This window comes from Bison bison, unplaced genomic scaffold (assembly GCF_000754665.1).
Source record: "Bison bison bison isolate TAMUID 2011002044 unplaced genomic scaffold, Bison_UMD1.0 scf7180017864105, whole genome shotgun sequence".
Lineage (NCBI taxonomy): Eukaryota > Metazoa > Chordata > Mammalia > Artiodactyla > Bovidae > Bison > Bison bison.
Window position 1 is genome coordinate 5,207,955 of NW_011494677.1, and position 15,279 is coordinate 5,223,233.

Below are 15,279 nucleotides of genomic sequence, written 5' to 3' on the forward strand. Positions count from 1 at the left end.
GTACTCTTGCCTGGAAAATCCCATGGATGGAGGAGCCTGGTGGGCTGCAGTCCATGGGGTCGCTAAGAGTCAGACGCGACTGAGCAATTTCACTTTCACTTTTCACTTTCACACATTGGAGAAGGAAATGGCAACCCACTCCAGTGTTCTTGCCTGGAGAATCCCAGGGACGGGGGAGCCTGGTGGGCTGCCATCTGTGGGGTCGCACAGAGTCGGACACGACTGAAGTGACTTAGCATAGCATAGCATAATACTCCATTGTACATATATATGTATGTACATATGCTGCATTTTCTTTTTAAATTCATCCAGCAGTAGACATGATTGTTTCCATATCTTGGCTTTTATAGATAATATTGCAATGAATATGGGAGTGAATCTATCTTTTTGAGTTAATGTTTTCATTTTCTTTGGATAAATACCCAGAAGTGGAATTACTGGATCATATAAGTGGTTCTGTTTTTAAATTTTGGAGGAACCTCCATACTGTTCATGGTGGCTGCACCGGTTTACATTCCTATCAGCAGTGTCCAAGGGTTCTTGAACATTTCTCCACACTGAGCATTTCTCTACATTTTCACCAACACTTGTTATTTCTTGTCTTTTTGATAACAGCCATTCTAACAGGTGTGAAAAGATACCTCATTGTGGTTCTGATCTGCATTTCCCTAATGACTGGTGATATTGAGCATCTTTTCATGTATCTGTGGCCATCTTGTATGTCTTTGAAAAAAATTATCTGTTCAGATCTGTCCATTGTTTAATCAGATTGTTTGTGGGTTTTATTTGCTACTGAGTCGTATGAGGTTTTTAAAAATATATTTTGGATCTTAACCCTCTATCAGACATATGATCTGCAAATATGTTCTCCCCTTTAGTAGCTTGCCTTTTTGCTTTGTTGATGGTTTCCTTTGCTATGCAGAAGCCGTTTTAGTTTAATGTGGACTTGTTTATTTTTGTTCCTGTTGCCTTGGCTTTTGGTGTCAGATCTGAAAAATCAGCACCAAGACTGACGACAAGGAGCTTACTACCTATGTTTTCTTCTAGGAATTTTATGATTTCAGGTGTTACATTCAAGTCTGTAGTCTATTTGGGGTTGGTTTTTGTGCATGGTGTTAGACAGTGGTCCAGTTTTGTTCTTTTGAATGTGGCTGCCAGTTTTCCCAGCACTGTTTATTGAAGAGACAGTCCTCTATTCATTCAGTGTTCTTTGCTCTTTGTTGTAAATTAATTGACTGTATAAGCACTGGTTATTTCTGGGCTTTCTACTCTGTCCCATTGATCTGTGTGTTTGTTTTCAAGCCAATAACATACTGTCTTTTATTACTATAAGTTGGTCATATAGTTTGAAATTGGGAAGCATGATGCCTCAAGCTTTTTTCTTTCTCAAGATTGTTTTGGCTATTCTGAGTCTTTGTGATTCCATACAAATTTTAGGATTGTTCCATTTCTGTGAAAAATCCATTTGGAATTTTGATAGGGATTGCATTGAATCTATAGATTTCTTTTGGTAGTATGGACATTTTACCAATATTAATTCTCCCAAAACACAAGCACAGAATATCTTTCCATTTATTTGCATTTTCTTCAGTTTCTTTCATCAGTGTCTTACAGTTTCAGTGTACAAATCTTTCACTTTCTTGGTTAAATTTATTCCTGAGTATTTATTTCTTTTGGTATTTTATCCTATCATATTCCCTACCATAAATATTATTATACATTTAAATAGTTTTATTTTTTAATGTCCTATAATCTTAAAGCTCTGTGTGTAAAGAAAAAGTTATGGAATGAATTATCACTGCAATTAGTATTAATAGAAATTTGACTTAAGACACCGCTGTTAGAACTTTTCAACATGTCTCATCTGTCCCTTAAGTCTTCTCATAGTCAGTTAAGAGATTGCCCTTCTTTTTAAAAATTCCTTATTTCTTTATTTTTGGCTGCTCTGGGTCTTTGTTGCTGGGCGAGGACTTTCTCTAGTTATGTCGAGTGGGGGCAACTCTCTAGTGACAGTGCATGGGCCTCTCATTGCCGTGGCTTCTCTTGTTGCGGAGCACGAGGGGTCTAGAGCACACAGGCTTAGTAGCTGCCGCTCGCGGGCTCAGGAGTTGCGGCTCGTGGGCTTCAGAGCTCCAGGTCAGTAGTTGTGGTGCATGGGCTTAGTTGTCCCTCAGCATGTGGAGTCTTCCCGGGCCATATTTTTCGAGCAGAATATGGGCCTGATCTGATTTGTGACTTGAAAAGATCACCCTGGCTTCATATGGAGGCAGATGTGGAAACAGGGAACCGTTGGGAAGGTATTACAGTAGTCACGATGACATGATATCAAGCATCTTTTCATATACTGATCTGCCATCTCTATATCTTCCTTGATGTGTCCAGGTCTTTCACCCATTTTAAAAATTGGGTTGTTTGCTTCCTGATTATTGAATTTTAAGAGTTCTTTGTATATTTTGGATAATCAGACTCTATCACATATAACTTTTGCAAATATTTCTCCTAGTCTGGACTTGTCTCATTCTCTTGACCTTTATTATCTTTTAATGTTCACAGGGTTAGTAGGCATGACCCTTCTTTTACTTCTGATGTGTCTTCTCCCCTTTTTACTGGTTATCCTAGAAAAGCATTTGTCAATTTTATTGATCTTTTCAAAGAACCAACTTTTGATTTCCTTGATTTTCTGTTAATTCTCTGCTTTCAATTTCATTGATTTCTGCTCTAATTATTATTATTTCTTCTCTTCTGCTTACTTTGAATTTATTTGCTACTCTTTCTTTAGTTTCCTTCAGTGGAAGCTTAACATATTGATTTTAGATGTCTTCTTTTCTAACATTCAATGATATAATTCAGTGTTACAATTTCCCTCCAAGCATTGCTTCTACTGTATCTCATAAATTTTGATAGGTTATATTTTCATTTTCATTTGATCCTAAATATTTTTATTTCTCTAGATAATTTTTCTTTGACCCATGTGTTATTTAGAAGTGTGTTCTTTAATTTTCAAATATTTGGAGATATTCCAAAATACCCCCAAATATTTTAGAATATTTCTGTTATTGATTTAATTGGTTTCTACTGTGATCAAAAGCCATATTTTGTATGTCTGTTCTTTTAAATATGTTATGGTGTGTTTCGTGTCTTTTGATATATATACCTGTCTTTTGATGTACATACACATGCATGTTTCCTAGATGTAAACCTTCGAGTAAAATTGTGGATCACAAAATAAGTGTCTATCACAAACTGATAGACAAGTTTTCCAAAGTGGCTGTAACAATTACACCCCCCACCAAGCATGCACTAGAGTTCCATGTGTTCCACAGCTTTGCCTTTGCTCTGTGTTACGTTTTAAATTCTGTAGCCATTGTGGTGGGTGTGTAGTAGTGTCTCATTGTAGTGTTAATTTGCATTTCCCTGATGACTAAAGCAGTTAAGCATGTTTAACTGCGTGCTCAGATGCTCAGTTGTGTTTGACTCTTTTGTGACCCCATGGACTGTAAACCACCAGGCTCCTCTTGTCCACGGATTTCCCAGAGTGGGTTGCCATTTCCTTCTCCAGGGGATCTTTGCTGACTCAGGGATCGAACCAAAGTCTCCTGCACTGGCAGTAGATTCTTTTCCACTGAGCCACCTGGGAAGCACTATTTTTTCTTGTCACTTAACTTCAGTTCAGTTCAGTCACTTCAACCCCATGGACTGCAGCACACCAGGCTTCCCTGTCCATCACCAACTCCCGGAATTTACTCAAACACATGTCCATAGAATCGGTGATGCCATTCAACCATCTCGTCCTCTGTCGTCCCCTTCTCCTCCTGCCTTTAGTCTTTCCCAGCATCAGGGTCTTTTGCAATGAGTCAGCTCGTTGCATCAGCTGGCCAAAGTATTGGAGCTTCAGCTTCAGCATCAGTCCTTCCAATGAATATTCAGGACTGATTTCTTTTAGGATGGACTGGTTGGATCTCCTTGTAGTCCAAGGGACTCTCAAGAATTTTCTCCAACACCACAGTTCAAAAGCACCGGTTCTTTGGTGTTCAGTTTTCTTTATGGTCCAACTCTTACATCCATACATAACTACTGGAAAAACCATAGCTTTGACCATACAGACTTTTGTTGGCAAAGTAATATCTCTGCTTTTTAATATTCTATCTAGATTTGTCATTGCTTTTCTTCCAAGGAGCAAGTGTTTTTTAATTTCATGGCTGTAGTCAACATCTGCAGTTTTTTTGAAGCCCAAGAAAATAAAGTCTGTCACTATTTCCATTGTTTCCCCATCTATTTGCCATGAAGTGATGGGACCAGGTGCCATGATCTTAGTTTTCTGAATGTTGAGTTTTAAGCCAGCTTTTTCACTCTCCTCTTTCACTTTCATCAAGAGGCTCTCTAGTTCCTCTTCACTTTCTGCCACAGGGGTGGTGTGGGTTCTTTATCACTGAGCCACCTGGGAAGCCCTATCGTTTCCTGTCCTCAATGGCTTTTGGATCCCACTTTGGTCAAATGCTGTGTGTCTTTGGTCCCCTCCCTCCCCGCTTCTACTGGATTGTGTTTCCTTATTGCATTGTAGCTGTTGTTGCTATATTCTGAATATGAATTCTTTGTTTGATAAATCTATTGCAAATATCTTCACCTACTCCCTAGGTTGTTTTTAATCCTCTTCATAGTGTCGTCTCATGAACAGAATTTACTTTTAATGACATCCAGTTTATCAGTCTTTCCCTTTGTGTTTGGTGTTTTCTAAAAGTTGATGTCATTGTCATCAACCTGATTTTACAGAGAAGCTAACAGAAGTGCTGGGCACTGGTGCTCTCAGGGCCTGGAGGAAAGCGAGGCAGACCCTGGGCAGCAAACAGCAGTCACTGTCTGCAGATGTGCCCAGGAGGTGCATGACTCTTAATCCCTCCTCAAGTTTTTATCCCTAGACACTCACCTAGTCCTGGCCCTCCCAAAGTCTGAAAAGACCCCTCTAGGTTTATCCCTTTCGGTCTAGACTAGGCCAAAAGAATTTTAATTGTATTCTCTGAATTTAGAAGTCAAGTAACTAAAATCACTTTTTCTTCTCCAGTAAAATAGAGCTAAGTGATCATCCTGCTCGGCCTACCTAACACTGACAGCTGATGAAAGGTACCGAGGCCTCTGCTTTGCTTAAAATGTTCTCAATTTTCCTGAATAGGTGACTTTGAATGAGCTGCGCTCAAAGTTTGAGAAGCAAAAATCCCTGGTGGCTCAGTGGTGAAGAACCCTCCCGTCAATACAGGAGACCCGGATTTGATACCTGGGTCCGGAAGATTCCCTGTAGAAGGAAGTGGCGATCCACTCCAGTATTCTTTCCTGGGAAATCCCACGGCCAGAAGAGCCTGGCGGGCTACAATACATGGAGTCACAAAAGAGTCGGACACGACTTAGCGACTAAAACAACAACTTGCTTTACAAGAGGATCTTGGGAGCCTTCCAGGAGCTTTCCAGAGGGTGGAGCGCCTGGGACAGGCAAAGGAGGGGCCGGGAGGTGTTTCCCGGGCAAGGAGGTCCCGCAGGCTTTTAAACGCGGCATCCGCGCGAAAACCCGGATCCAGGATCGCCGGGCCTGGACGCGCTCGGGGTTATCATCCCTTCTCTCAAATCTCCTCTCCGAGTCTTCGCTCGAGCTGCGGCTGGGAAGCGAACCGAAAGTGAAAAACTGCGGGGCTGCACCCGGCAGAGCGCACCTCCTTCTCCGCGCTGCGGTGAGTAGCATCTTCAGGGTCTTTCCTGAGCGATGGCTTGGTGGGAGCAGGGTCTCGGTGCGGAGAACCGAAAAGAGACTTTAAAGAGGCGCGCCGAAGCTGAGACTCTGCTCACCGAACTCACAGCCCCAGGGAAACCTCTTTGTGCCCAGAAGGGAGTGTGTGTCCTGAGAAAGTGTCCGCGTCCGTTTTGGGAAGCCTTGGGCAGCGCTTTCCAGGGACCCTCCCTGAGGTGCAAACCCATCTGGCTGTTGAAAAGCACAGGTGGGAGGGAGGTGATGTGCGGGGGCCTCGGCGAGAGCGGTTTCCCGCCCGCTCCCCCGTCCCCGCACCTCCCCCCAAGGAACGTTTCGCATCCCTCCCCCGTCTGCCACCATCTTCCCAGCCCCACTAACTCCAGAATCTAACTCCAACCTCTGTGCGCTGTGAACAGCTTCCTTCTCCCTGTCTTGAGTCGAGCATCACTTGTTGCTAGAATTGTGTGCTGAAGTAGGAGCGAGGCTGGCTGTCCAGTTGGGGAGAGCGTTGCCTATTTAAGGCAGAAGATGCTCTGGGAAAACCCCGGATCTGCAGGCTTTGCCTACGATATGCAAGCCATTTCTGAAGTATTTTGGTACCCGATTAGCATCCTCAGAATAGAACACATTTTATGTAAGCTATGGAAAGAACATTGGCGTGATTTTAAGACGTTTCCTGGGACTCTTAATGATTCTATAATATGTAGCAAATGCCACGCAAAATGACTGTTTTTCTTAACACCATGGCTCCAGCAGGCTGCCCCCTCCAAACCCCCAACACCACCAACAGAATCCCCCCCTCACCCGCGTCCGCATAGCGGTCAGAGATAGTCAGGGAGAGTAGTATTCATGTCCGGACTTGGGTTGTTTATTTCAGTTGAGGGCTAGGTGCAGTTTTGAATTTGGCAAGTTGGTCTTCAGGACCTCGCTCCCCTTTTATGTCCTCCATTCACTTAAGATGAGACCCGGCCCCACCCCTGACGCTCAGGGCCACTGGTGGACGTGTTAGTGACGTCACTCTACAACTGGGGCATTGTTTCTCCTGCCCCGCCCACGTGGTCTCTAGAGGAGGACCTGGATCCTGTCTCTCTGCCTTGAATAAGCAGCCCCGGGTATTTGCACAATGAAGTGGCAGAGAAACCAGTCTAGCCTCAGTGTTAGAACTTTCTCCCTCTCCTGCCTGAAGAGGAGGCTGCATCTTTTAAGTCAGCCCCTTTTTTGAAATTGCTGTGGTGACTCTTCATTTGCTGCCTTCCTGCTAGATGGCAGTGTGTAACAGTGAATTTAAATACACAGTTTCAACCGTTACTGTTCTTATGGCTCATCTTTTACTCTTCAGTTTAAAAAAAAGTAGTTTTCAAGTTTTATCTTACCACAAACAACATATTTGAAAAAAATTTCAAACCAGAAATAAAGTTAGGAAATAAAGAAAATGAACATATTGTTTTGACAAACAATGATGTTATTCATATAAGTGTAAGCATTGCTCAGTTTGCAGGCATTTCCAACCCATATTTAAATACTTTCTAAATTTGGAATGTAAAAAGTTGATTTCAGGTGCTCTGTGATGACCTAGTTGGGTAAGAGGGGTTGGGGGTGGGAGAGAGGTCCCAGAGGGAGGGGATATATGTACACATGTAGCTGATTGACTTCATTTTGCAGCAGAAACTAACACAACATTGTAAAGCAATTATATTTTTTAGAAAAGAATTGTTTTCAGTATTAAATCCAGTACCTATTTCACATACTGCTTAGCATTCTATTAATACAATAAACATTTGTAGTAGAGTTCTTGACTATGAATTTTTTTAAATTAAAAACAATTAAGTTCATCTTTATTGACAGTATTTTTCAGATATTTATTTACTTGAAAATAAGATCTCAGTTTTTAAAAGTAATGCTGAATTAGTCAAAAGGAGAATGAAGATCAAGTAACCCTAAATTGTTATATGAAATATTTCTTGTTTTATATTTCCAGAAATCTTTAGTTTGTGATGACTCCACTTGTCCCGATTACTGTCTCTTTACTTGATTGGCTTTTCTTCTATGGAGTGTTCCTGGGCACTGTTCATGAGATCAGAGAACTTAATTTTGGGATGAAGATCCCCAGAAGATCATTTGTTCCAGCTCTTTGTTTTTGGGCACATGAAGTATTAGCCAGATTTTATCATGTTATTTGATTGTTTCCTCACTCATGATTACAGGAATGATCAAAGCAGCTGAGGAATTTTAGTTCCTATCTTTGCCAGAAAGGAAAATTGTTACAGAATAACCAGTAAGACCTTCCTGGAGAAAGAACAGTTATAAAGAACACCTTCCAAGGAAAAAGCAGCTCAGCTCTTAGTGTCATACAGAATCTTCCCAATAGTGGACCCCCGTCTTCCATTTAAAAAACCTATTGTTTTTGAATGCTTCTGTTTGGGTCTTCATGTCAGTCTTTTTGTTTAGTTCTTTAGTGGGTTTGTTTTTATCTAGAAACTAGACCCACTAAGTGAGATTGTATTAATACTGTATACCTTGGGTGCTTCAGTTTGTGTCTGGAATTTAAGAATTTAAGAATGGCATCACTTTCAGGAGTAGAAGAATGAAGGTGCTCATGCTGCCACTTCCATCCTCCCATTAATCTTTTTTATTAATACAGTCTTTCTTTTTTAATTAAAAAAAGGGTATTTATTTATTAATTCGGTTGCTCTGGCTCTTAGTTGCAGCATGTGGGATCATGGGAGTTCTCTAGTTGCCACATGCAAGTTCTAGTTCCCCAGCTAGGAATTGAACCTGGCACCCCTGCAATTGAGAGTATGGAGCCTTAGCCAGTGGACCACCAGGGAAGCCCCTAATCACCAGTCTTGATTCCAGCAGCTGCCAGTATCCCTTTCTCTCTCGTGAGTCTCTGTTTGTCTCTCCTGCAATGTGTGCTTGGTCCAAGAGGATGACCCTCCCAGACAGAAATCTGTAAGGCAGAGCACCACTCAAAAAAAAAAGAAAAAAAAGCTCAACAAAGTATGCAGTCCATTAAAAAAGAGTGAGGAACACATTAACACAAATAAGCGTTAATAAAGAAAATGAGACGAAAAGGGAAACTGTGGAACCACCACACCATGCTCATCAGGTGCCCAAGGGACAGTCTTTCTGCAAATTAACAACACTGGTCAACTTTTTAATGTTCAACGGTTATTTTATATTCATCCAATAAAGCAGCTTTAAAGAGTTGCCTAACCTCCCCCAGCATTCTGTCCACTGATGTAGTAGAAGTAAGCACAATGAATGGCCATATATCATCTGACCTGGCACTAGGGTGGAGTAAGGCTTCTCAAAGCAGATAGCCTTGAATGCCCAGAATGGCTCTGAAAGAGGTATGGGTCTTGCAGGTAGGGACCAGAGCACAGAACAAGAAACTATATTCCACGAACAGTTAGAACAAAGGGCTTGTCAGGTAGAAGGTGGAGAAGTAGGGCGGAGTCCAGAGACTCTTGTTTTCTAAGCTAATGAATTTGGTCTTTATCTTGAACACTTGGCATTGAAATCTGTTGATGGATTTTAATCAGAGGAGAGATACCCAGTCTACATTCCAACATCTCTGAGCTGAGTGGGGGATGCTAGCAGGTCAGAAATCCTAGTTATCAGACTTTTGATTTTTTTTTTTTATCTTTGCCACACCAAAAAGCATTGTGGCAGCCTAGTTCCCCAATCAGGGATCGAACCTGACCTAGAAACACAGTCTTAACACTGGACTGCTGGGGAAGTTCTTATCAGGCTTTTGGAGTCACCAAGTAGGAATAGATATGGAGTGTTGGTGAAGTCAAGTAGAGTCAAAGGCAGTTAGTTCAAAATTGCCTGGAGATTTGTCCAGAGGCCCTTAGACTTTCCTAACTGCCTGCCATGTCATCTGTCTTTCCTAGGACAGCAGCCCCTACTTAAGGGATGCTCCGAGGATTTTATATATTATGAAATAAAAACATCTTGGAATGTTTTCGTTTGAGAAACGACACTTTGGTGTGAATAACATGTCTGGTAATTAGACATATTCCTTCAAAAGACTCTCCCTGGCATAACCTCAAACTCAGTTAAGAGTCAATTATTAACCCAATGACTTCCCTGGTGGCTCAGACAGTAAAGCATTTGCCTACAATGTGGGAGACCTGGGTTTGATCCCTGGGTCGGGAAGATCCCCTGGAGAAGGAAATGGCAACCCGCTCCAGTATTCTTGCCTGGAAAATCCCATGGACAGAGGAGCCTGGTGGGCTACTGTCCATGGGGTCGCAAAGAGTCGGACACGACTGAGCGACTTCACTTTACTATTAACCCAAATGACTCACCAGTTACTAGAGGAGAGAGGATCTAAGACTTCCCAGAGCTCCCTGGTGGGTGTCACCCAGGGTTGGCTACTTATTTTCCACTCAGGACCACAGGGCAGAAATCACCTGAGTCCCATGGCTGAGACCCTTGACCCACACCGGGGACCAGCCCTGCATGGCTGGGGCCGTGTGGGAAGCTGGCATCCTCAGGCTGCTAATTCACTAAGATGTCCAGTCTCCCTCCTGTCCATTTTAATTCAACATAAAACAGAGAACCTGGAAATGATTTTGGGCTGAAAGTGTTGCTGCTTTTAACGGGACAGCCCTTGCAGGACTATGCAGTGGTGACTCTCAGCTTCAGACCCCTCTCCAGGTGGCAGATGGCCGGCCCCAGGCTGTGTGCACGGCCCAACGATGCGTCTTAGAGCTCAGCGCTTGGGTCAGGCGGGTCGGTTAGTGAGTCCACTTCAGCTGTTATCGACCTGGTTGAGCAAACACACACTGCTCCAGCCTGAGAAGGGGTGTTCTGGGGGTGCTCTCTTAGAAGTGAGGGTCTGAGATACACCCTGAGGGCGATGAGGAAACAGAAGAGAGCTTTCTTCTTGGGGTCCCTTTGTCTTAGAGCTTGTCGGCCTTCAGGGTGCTCTCTGCAGGTCCATCTGTCCCCCCCGTCAGGGAACCGCTGATTTGATGACAAACTCCCGGGTAACTCGTGCCGTATGTGTATTAGATTGATGTGCCCCAAGGCCTGGTTGGCTGCTGCCTGCTCTAAATCATCAGACCAGCTACCCTAGCTGATTCTGTTCTTTAGTGCTGGGTGTTTACCCACAGCTCAATCCTCGAGACCGTACTGTATACATCTCATTTGGGAACTATGACCTCTATTGAGATTCTTTGGATGAAAGAGATTTTTGTAACCTTAAATTCTTCTGGCATGATTTGTGAAAAAGTGAAAGTGTTAGTCGCTCATTTGTCTCTGAATCTTTTGTGCCCCAGTGGACTGTAGCCCTGTATCCCATGACTCCTCTGACCCATGGAATTCTCTAGGTAAGAATACTGGAGTGGGTTGCCATTTCCTTCTCCAGAGGATCTTCCCAACCCAGCGATGGAACCTGTGTCTCCTGCATTGCATGTGGATGGTTTACCTGCTACGCCACCAGGGAAGCCCAGAATGAGAATCAGAAGAGCAAACGTTTCTTGGATATTTCTTTTGTGTCAGGCTCTGAAATAAGTGTTTTACCAATTTTACCTCATAGAATTGTCACAGTAACTCTCTAATTGGGCACCTCTATGACCTGTATTTTGGGAATTGAATTGTGGAATCACCGACAGTCTGAGGAGCTGAGATTTGAATCCTGGCAGGCTGACAGGAGCCCGTTTTCCTAGACCCTGTGGATTGTAAGACTTCCGCGGATGAAAAAAAAAAGAGCTTTTGGCTGTCTCTGAGACCAAGAGTCATTTTGTTGCTGAGGGGAAGAAACAGCCTGGACTTAAAAGTTGATCAAGGTAGATGCGTGAGAGGGTTTTAAAACCAAGGTTTTAAAGCAGAATTCTGCATCACTTGTGTATTTCTCATTGGATCTTCAGTTCCATATCTGAGAGGTGTACAGTCAGATCTTAGGACCGGGCCCTTGGAGCACACCCTTCCTCTGAAATGTGGATCCTTGCTCTCCTCTGAACTCCACAGTGTGGTTTGCTCAGCATGTTTGACTTTAGGGAACCCCAGGGATAAGAGGCATTCTGTGGGACTATTTAGTTCATTTGAAAAGCTTTTGGAAAAGACCATCCATTTCAGATAGATGGACACCTTATTCCAAGACATCCAGAGAACCATACTGCCCACACAATCCACTGCTTTAGTGCACTTGCTGTAAAAGACTAAGTAAATATGGGGCTGGTGCACTGGGACGACCCAGAGGGAGGGTAGGGGAGGGAGGAGGGAGGAGGGTTCAGGATGGGGAACGCGGGTATACCTGTGGCGGATTCATTTCGATATTTGGCAAAACTAATACAATATTGTAAAGTTTAAAAATAAAATAAAATTAAAAAAATAAAAAATAAAATAAAAAAAAGACTAAGCAAATAAAGCAGTAATCTAAATTCCTTATGTTGTGGCCAAAGTGGTTTTCCCTGGCGGGAACTGAGGTTAGTCAATCATTTGCCATTTCTGAGCAAAGCCTGAAACTTTTGTTCTTTCCCTAATTTTTACAGGACTGAGTGGACAGTCACGGCTATTTCTGCTCCACTTCTCTGTTCTTTTGAAACTTAGATGAAAGGAAATGATCACATGTCAGTGACTTTTGGAATTCCAGTCTAATGGCAAAGAAAATTAAGTGGAAGCATCATTTTAGTCTCGGGACCTGATTGTCGATCTCTCACTCTCCTCTAATGGACTGTATGACCTCGAGCAAGTCTCTTCACCTCTCTGGTCTTGGTGTCCTTATCTATGAGTGAGGTGTTAGGTCTAAATGATCCCAAAGATTCCTTTTAGTTTTAAAGCTTTTTGTTTCTACACTGCAGCCCTGCAAGACTGCATTAATAAAATCTCCTGAGCTAAGGCCAAACTATTGTTCATTTGTTACAGATATTTTTTGGATGTCTTCTGGTTTAAGGAATCCGCAGCTGCTCTGATGATAGCTTAAGAAGACTGCATGCTGTTCCCTTTCAATGCCAAGCCGGGCGCCCTCAGAACCTCACTTCTCAGTCCTTCATGGAGCCCGGGTCCCAGCAGGAATGGCAGCGGAGGAAATTGGCACACAGATGGTTCCTCCACGTGAAGTTGTCTTGGTCTGCGGGCCGACTCGAGAACACCTGGTAACCAGGCTCGCCCTCTGTCAGTCACCCAGGGCAGGGCAGCATGGTGCGGATTCAGAGGGGGAAGCTTCTGGCATTTTGCCTGTGCGTCATGGCTACCGTCTTTCTGCTCATCACACTCCAGGTACCAAGAGCTTGGGTCGTGTAGTGTTGATTCCTGGGCCTCTTCCCCTACCCCCACCCCCATCCCATGCTCGCCAAGGACTTTACTTTTTGCTTCATCTCTCAGGGTCAGGATGTTCTGTCTAAGGCAAGAAAAATACTTTCTTTTTATAACATATGGAATTGAGGTTTAGTGAGTGGATGTGGTAGGTAGAAACAAGATCAGTGAGTTGGGAAATCAGTTTGTGACGCGCAGGATCCTAGTTTTAAGATTTTTTGGATGTGGACCATTTTTAAAGTCTTTATTGAATTTGTTGCAATATTGTTTCCTGGTTCGAACCAGGGATCGAACCCACAACCTCTGCATAGGAGGGTAAAATCTTAGCTACTGGACCACCGGGGAAGTCCAGAGTCCTGGTTCTAGTAGGGCCCTGTCGGTCTTGTTGGCTGAAGACAGCTCTGAACAAAGAAGCCCTCAATGTATCCATGGGGACTGCCTAACAGCCCAAATTGTGCTACTGATGGTGAAATGCAGTTAAGATCCAGATGAAGGTTTAGCTTGGATGACTTCCTCCCAAGTCTTGACCCCTTCTGAAAGATGCCATTCTTAAAGAAGCAGTGACTATTCCAAGGACACCCTAGTTTGTTCTGCAGAACACAAACGTCGGCATTAATAAATGTGTTGATAGTAGGGTGAATGAACTGAAGCATTTCTTCAGTCCTCCCGTTTCTCTCATATGGTTGGTTCTTCTGAACTTCATTTGCTGATTTCAAAGTAAAATAAAAATTTCACAGTGAAGGTAACATATAAATATGAGTTCAGATTTTTTAGCCCCCACTTGTGTCCCTCCTGTCCGTTTCAAAATCCAAAAGGACTTTTAAAGATTACTTGTGGATGTGAGTAGTTCACATACAGGCCTGATGGAGACAAAGCGTCCTCTGGGCGTTTTATTCTGGAGGATTGCCCTTCTCCTTGCTTAGGACTGAATGAATGAATGCTTACACCAACACTTTGGCAAGTAGTCTGCACTGTTTCCACCACCTTCCGCTGCCAGGTTGAGATTCTGATCAGAGCAGACCCCTGTCTCTCTGTCTCTCTGGGAGGTAAGGATCTCGGACCTGCTTGAGCTGGAAAGGCTGCAGTTTTCTGCTTCATTCTGTGGGAAATTATGAGAAAGCTTTGATCTTACTAGACATTTGACCTCTTTTCCAGGCTTGAGGAATGCCTGTGTACAAGTGAAGAATTTTGCTTTTGATGTCAGAATAAATTACCATGCTTTTGGTAGGCATGTCCTCTCTAAGTTTCCAGAATAGAAGAGGTAGTAGTGTGTCTACTGGAGCTGAACCTTTGCCTGGATCTTGATTGCAGTTTGCCCTCGGTGGTCTGATTTGGGGTGTTACCCAGTCCTCATGGATACATTGAGTGCTTCATTGTTCAGCGTTGCTGTAATACTATTTTTATTTGAACACTATAAAATGAACAAATATAATGCCTGTATATTTAGTGTCGTAGTCTGTTCACAGGTTGGAAAAGAATTTCCAGACACGAGGCAGAATGAGAGGAGAACAGAGTTTATTAGAGTGGGGGACGCTATTAGAACAGTGGGCAGGTTCAAGGGAGAGCCAACCCCTTTTGTGGTCTCCACAATACGGGAGACCTGGGTTCGATCCCTGGGGTGGGGAGATCCCCTGGAGGAGGGCATGGCAACCCACTTTGGTATTCTTCCCTAGAGAATCTCCATGGGCAGAGGGGCCTGGCAGGCTACAGTCCATGGGGTTGCAAAGAGTCGGACATGACTGAGCGACTAAGCATAGCACAGCACAGCCAATTTTTGTAGCCTCAAGACAGAGAAAATTCCTGCTGGAAGGGTAACATGAGATGATTGGTTAGGGTGCTAGAGGGTAGGTATTTTTACCTAATATAAGGTCAGGGGGGTTCCTGGCAATGGTTGCTATGGTGCTTAGTCAGTTCCAGAGATGACCTTGGCGCAGGGGTCCACATCTGTGCCCTTGGTACAAGGCCGTACACCTGTGACCTTGGTAGAGAGCTCCACATTTAGGACCATTCCTGTTTTTACTGGCTTGTAGACTAGGCAAGGTGAAATAATTTGCCATGTAGGTAGGGAAAAGGAAGGCTAAATTAAAAAAAAAAAAATCATGTCATGAATCCTGTATTAGTTTGCTAGGGCTGCCATATATAAAGTACCAAAGACTGGGTTGGGTGGCTTACACAATAGGAATCTATTTTCTCACAGTTGTGGAGGCTAGAAGTCCAAGGTCAAGGTGTCAGCAAGCAGGGTCGTCTCTCTGAGGCTCCTTCTTGGCCTTGTGGAT

The 15,279-nt window shown here is 43.4% G+C and overlaps 1 protein-coding gene across 1 annotated transcript in view; it reads left to right on the forward strand.

Moving 5' to 3' along the window:
- Nucleotides 1–5,344: 5,344 nt before the first annotated feature.
- The window catches only part of FUT10 (fucosyltransferase 10 (alpha (1,3) fucosyltransferase)), a 78,919-nt gene continuing 68,984 nt past the window's right edge, over nt 5,345–15,279 (forward strand). The window contains exons 1-2 of the mRNA XM_010838797.1: nt 5,345–5,717; nt 12,614–12,967. Coding sequence (XP_010837099.1) covers nt 12,887–12,967 — 81 coding nt within the window. The 5' untranslated portion in view covers nt 5,345–5,717; nt 12,614–12,886. The remainder of the gene's footprint in view (nt 5,718–12,613; nt 12,968–15,279) is intronic.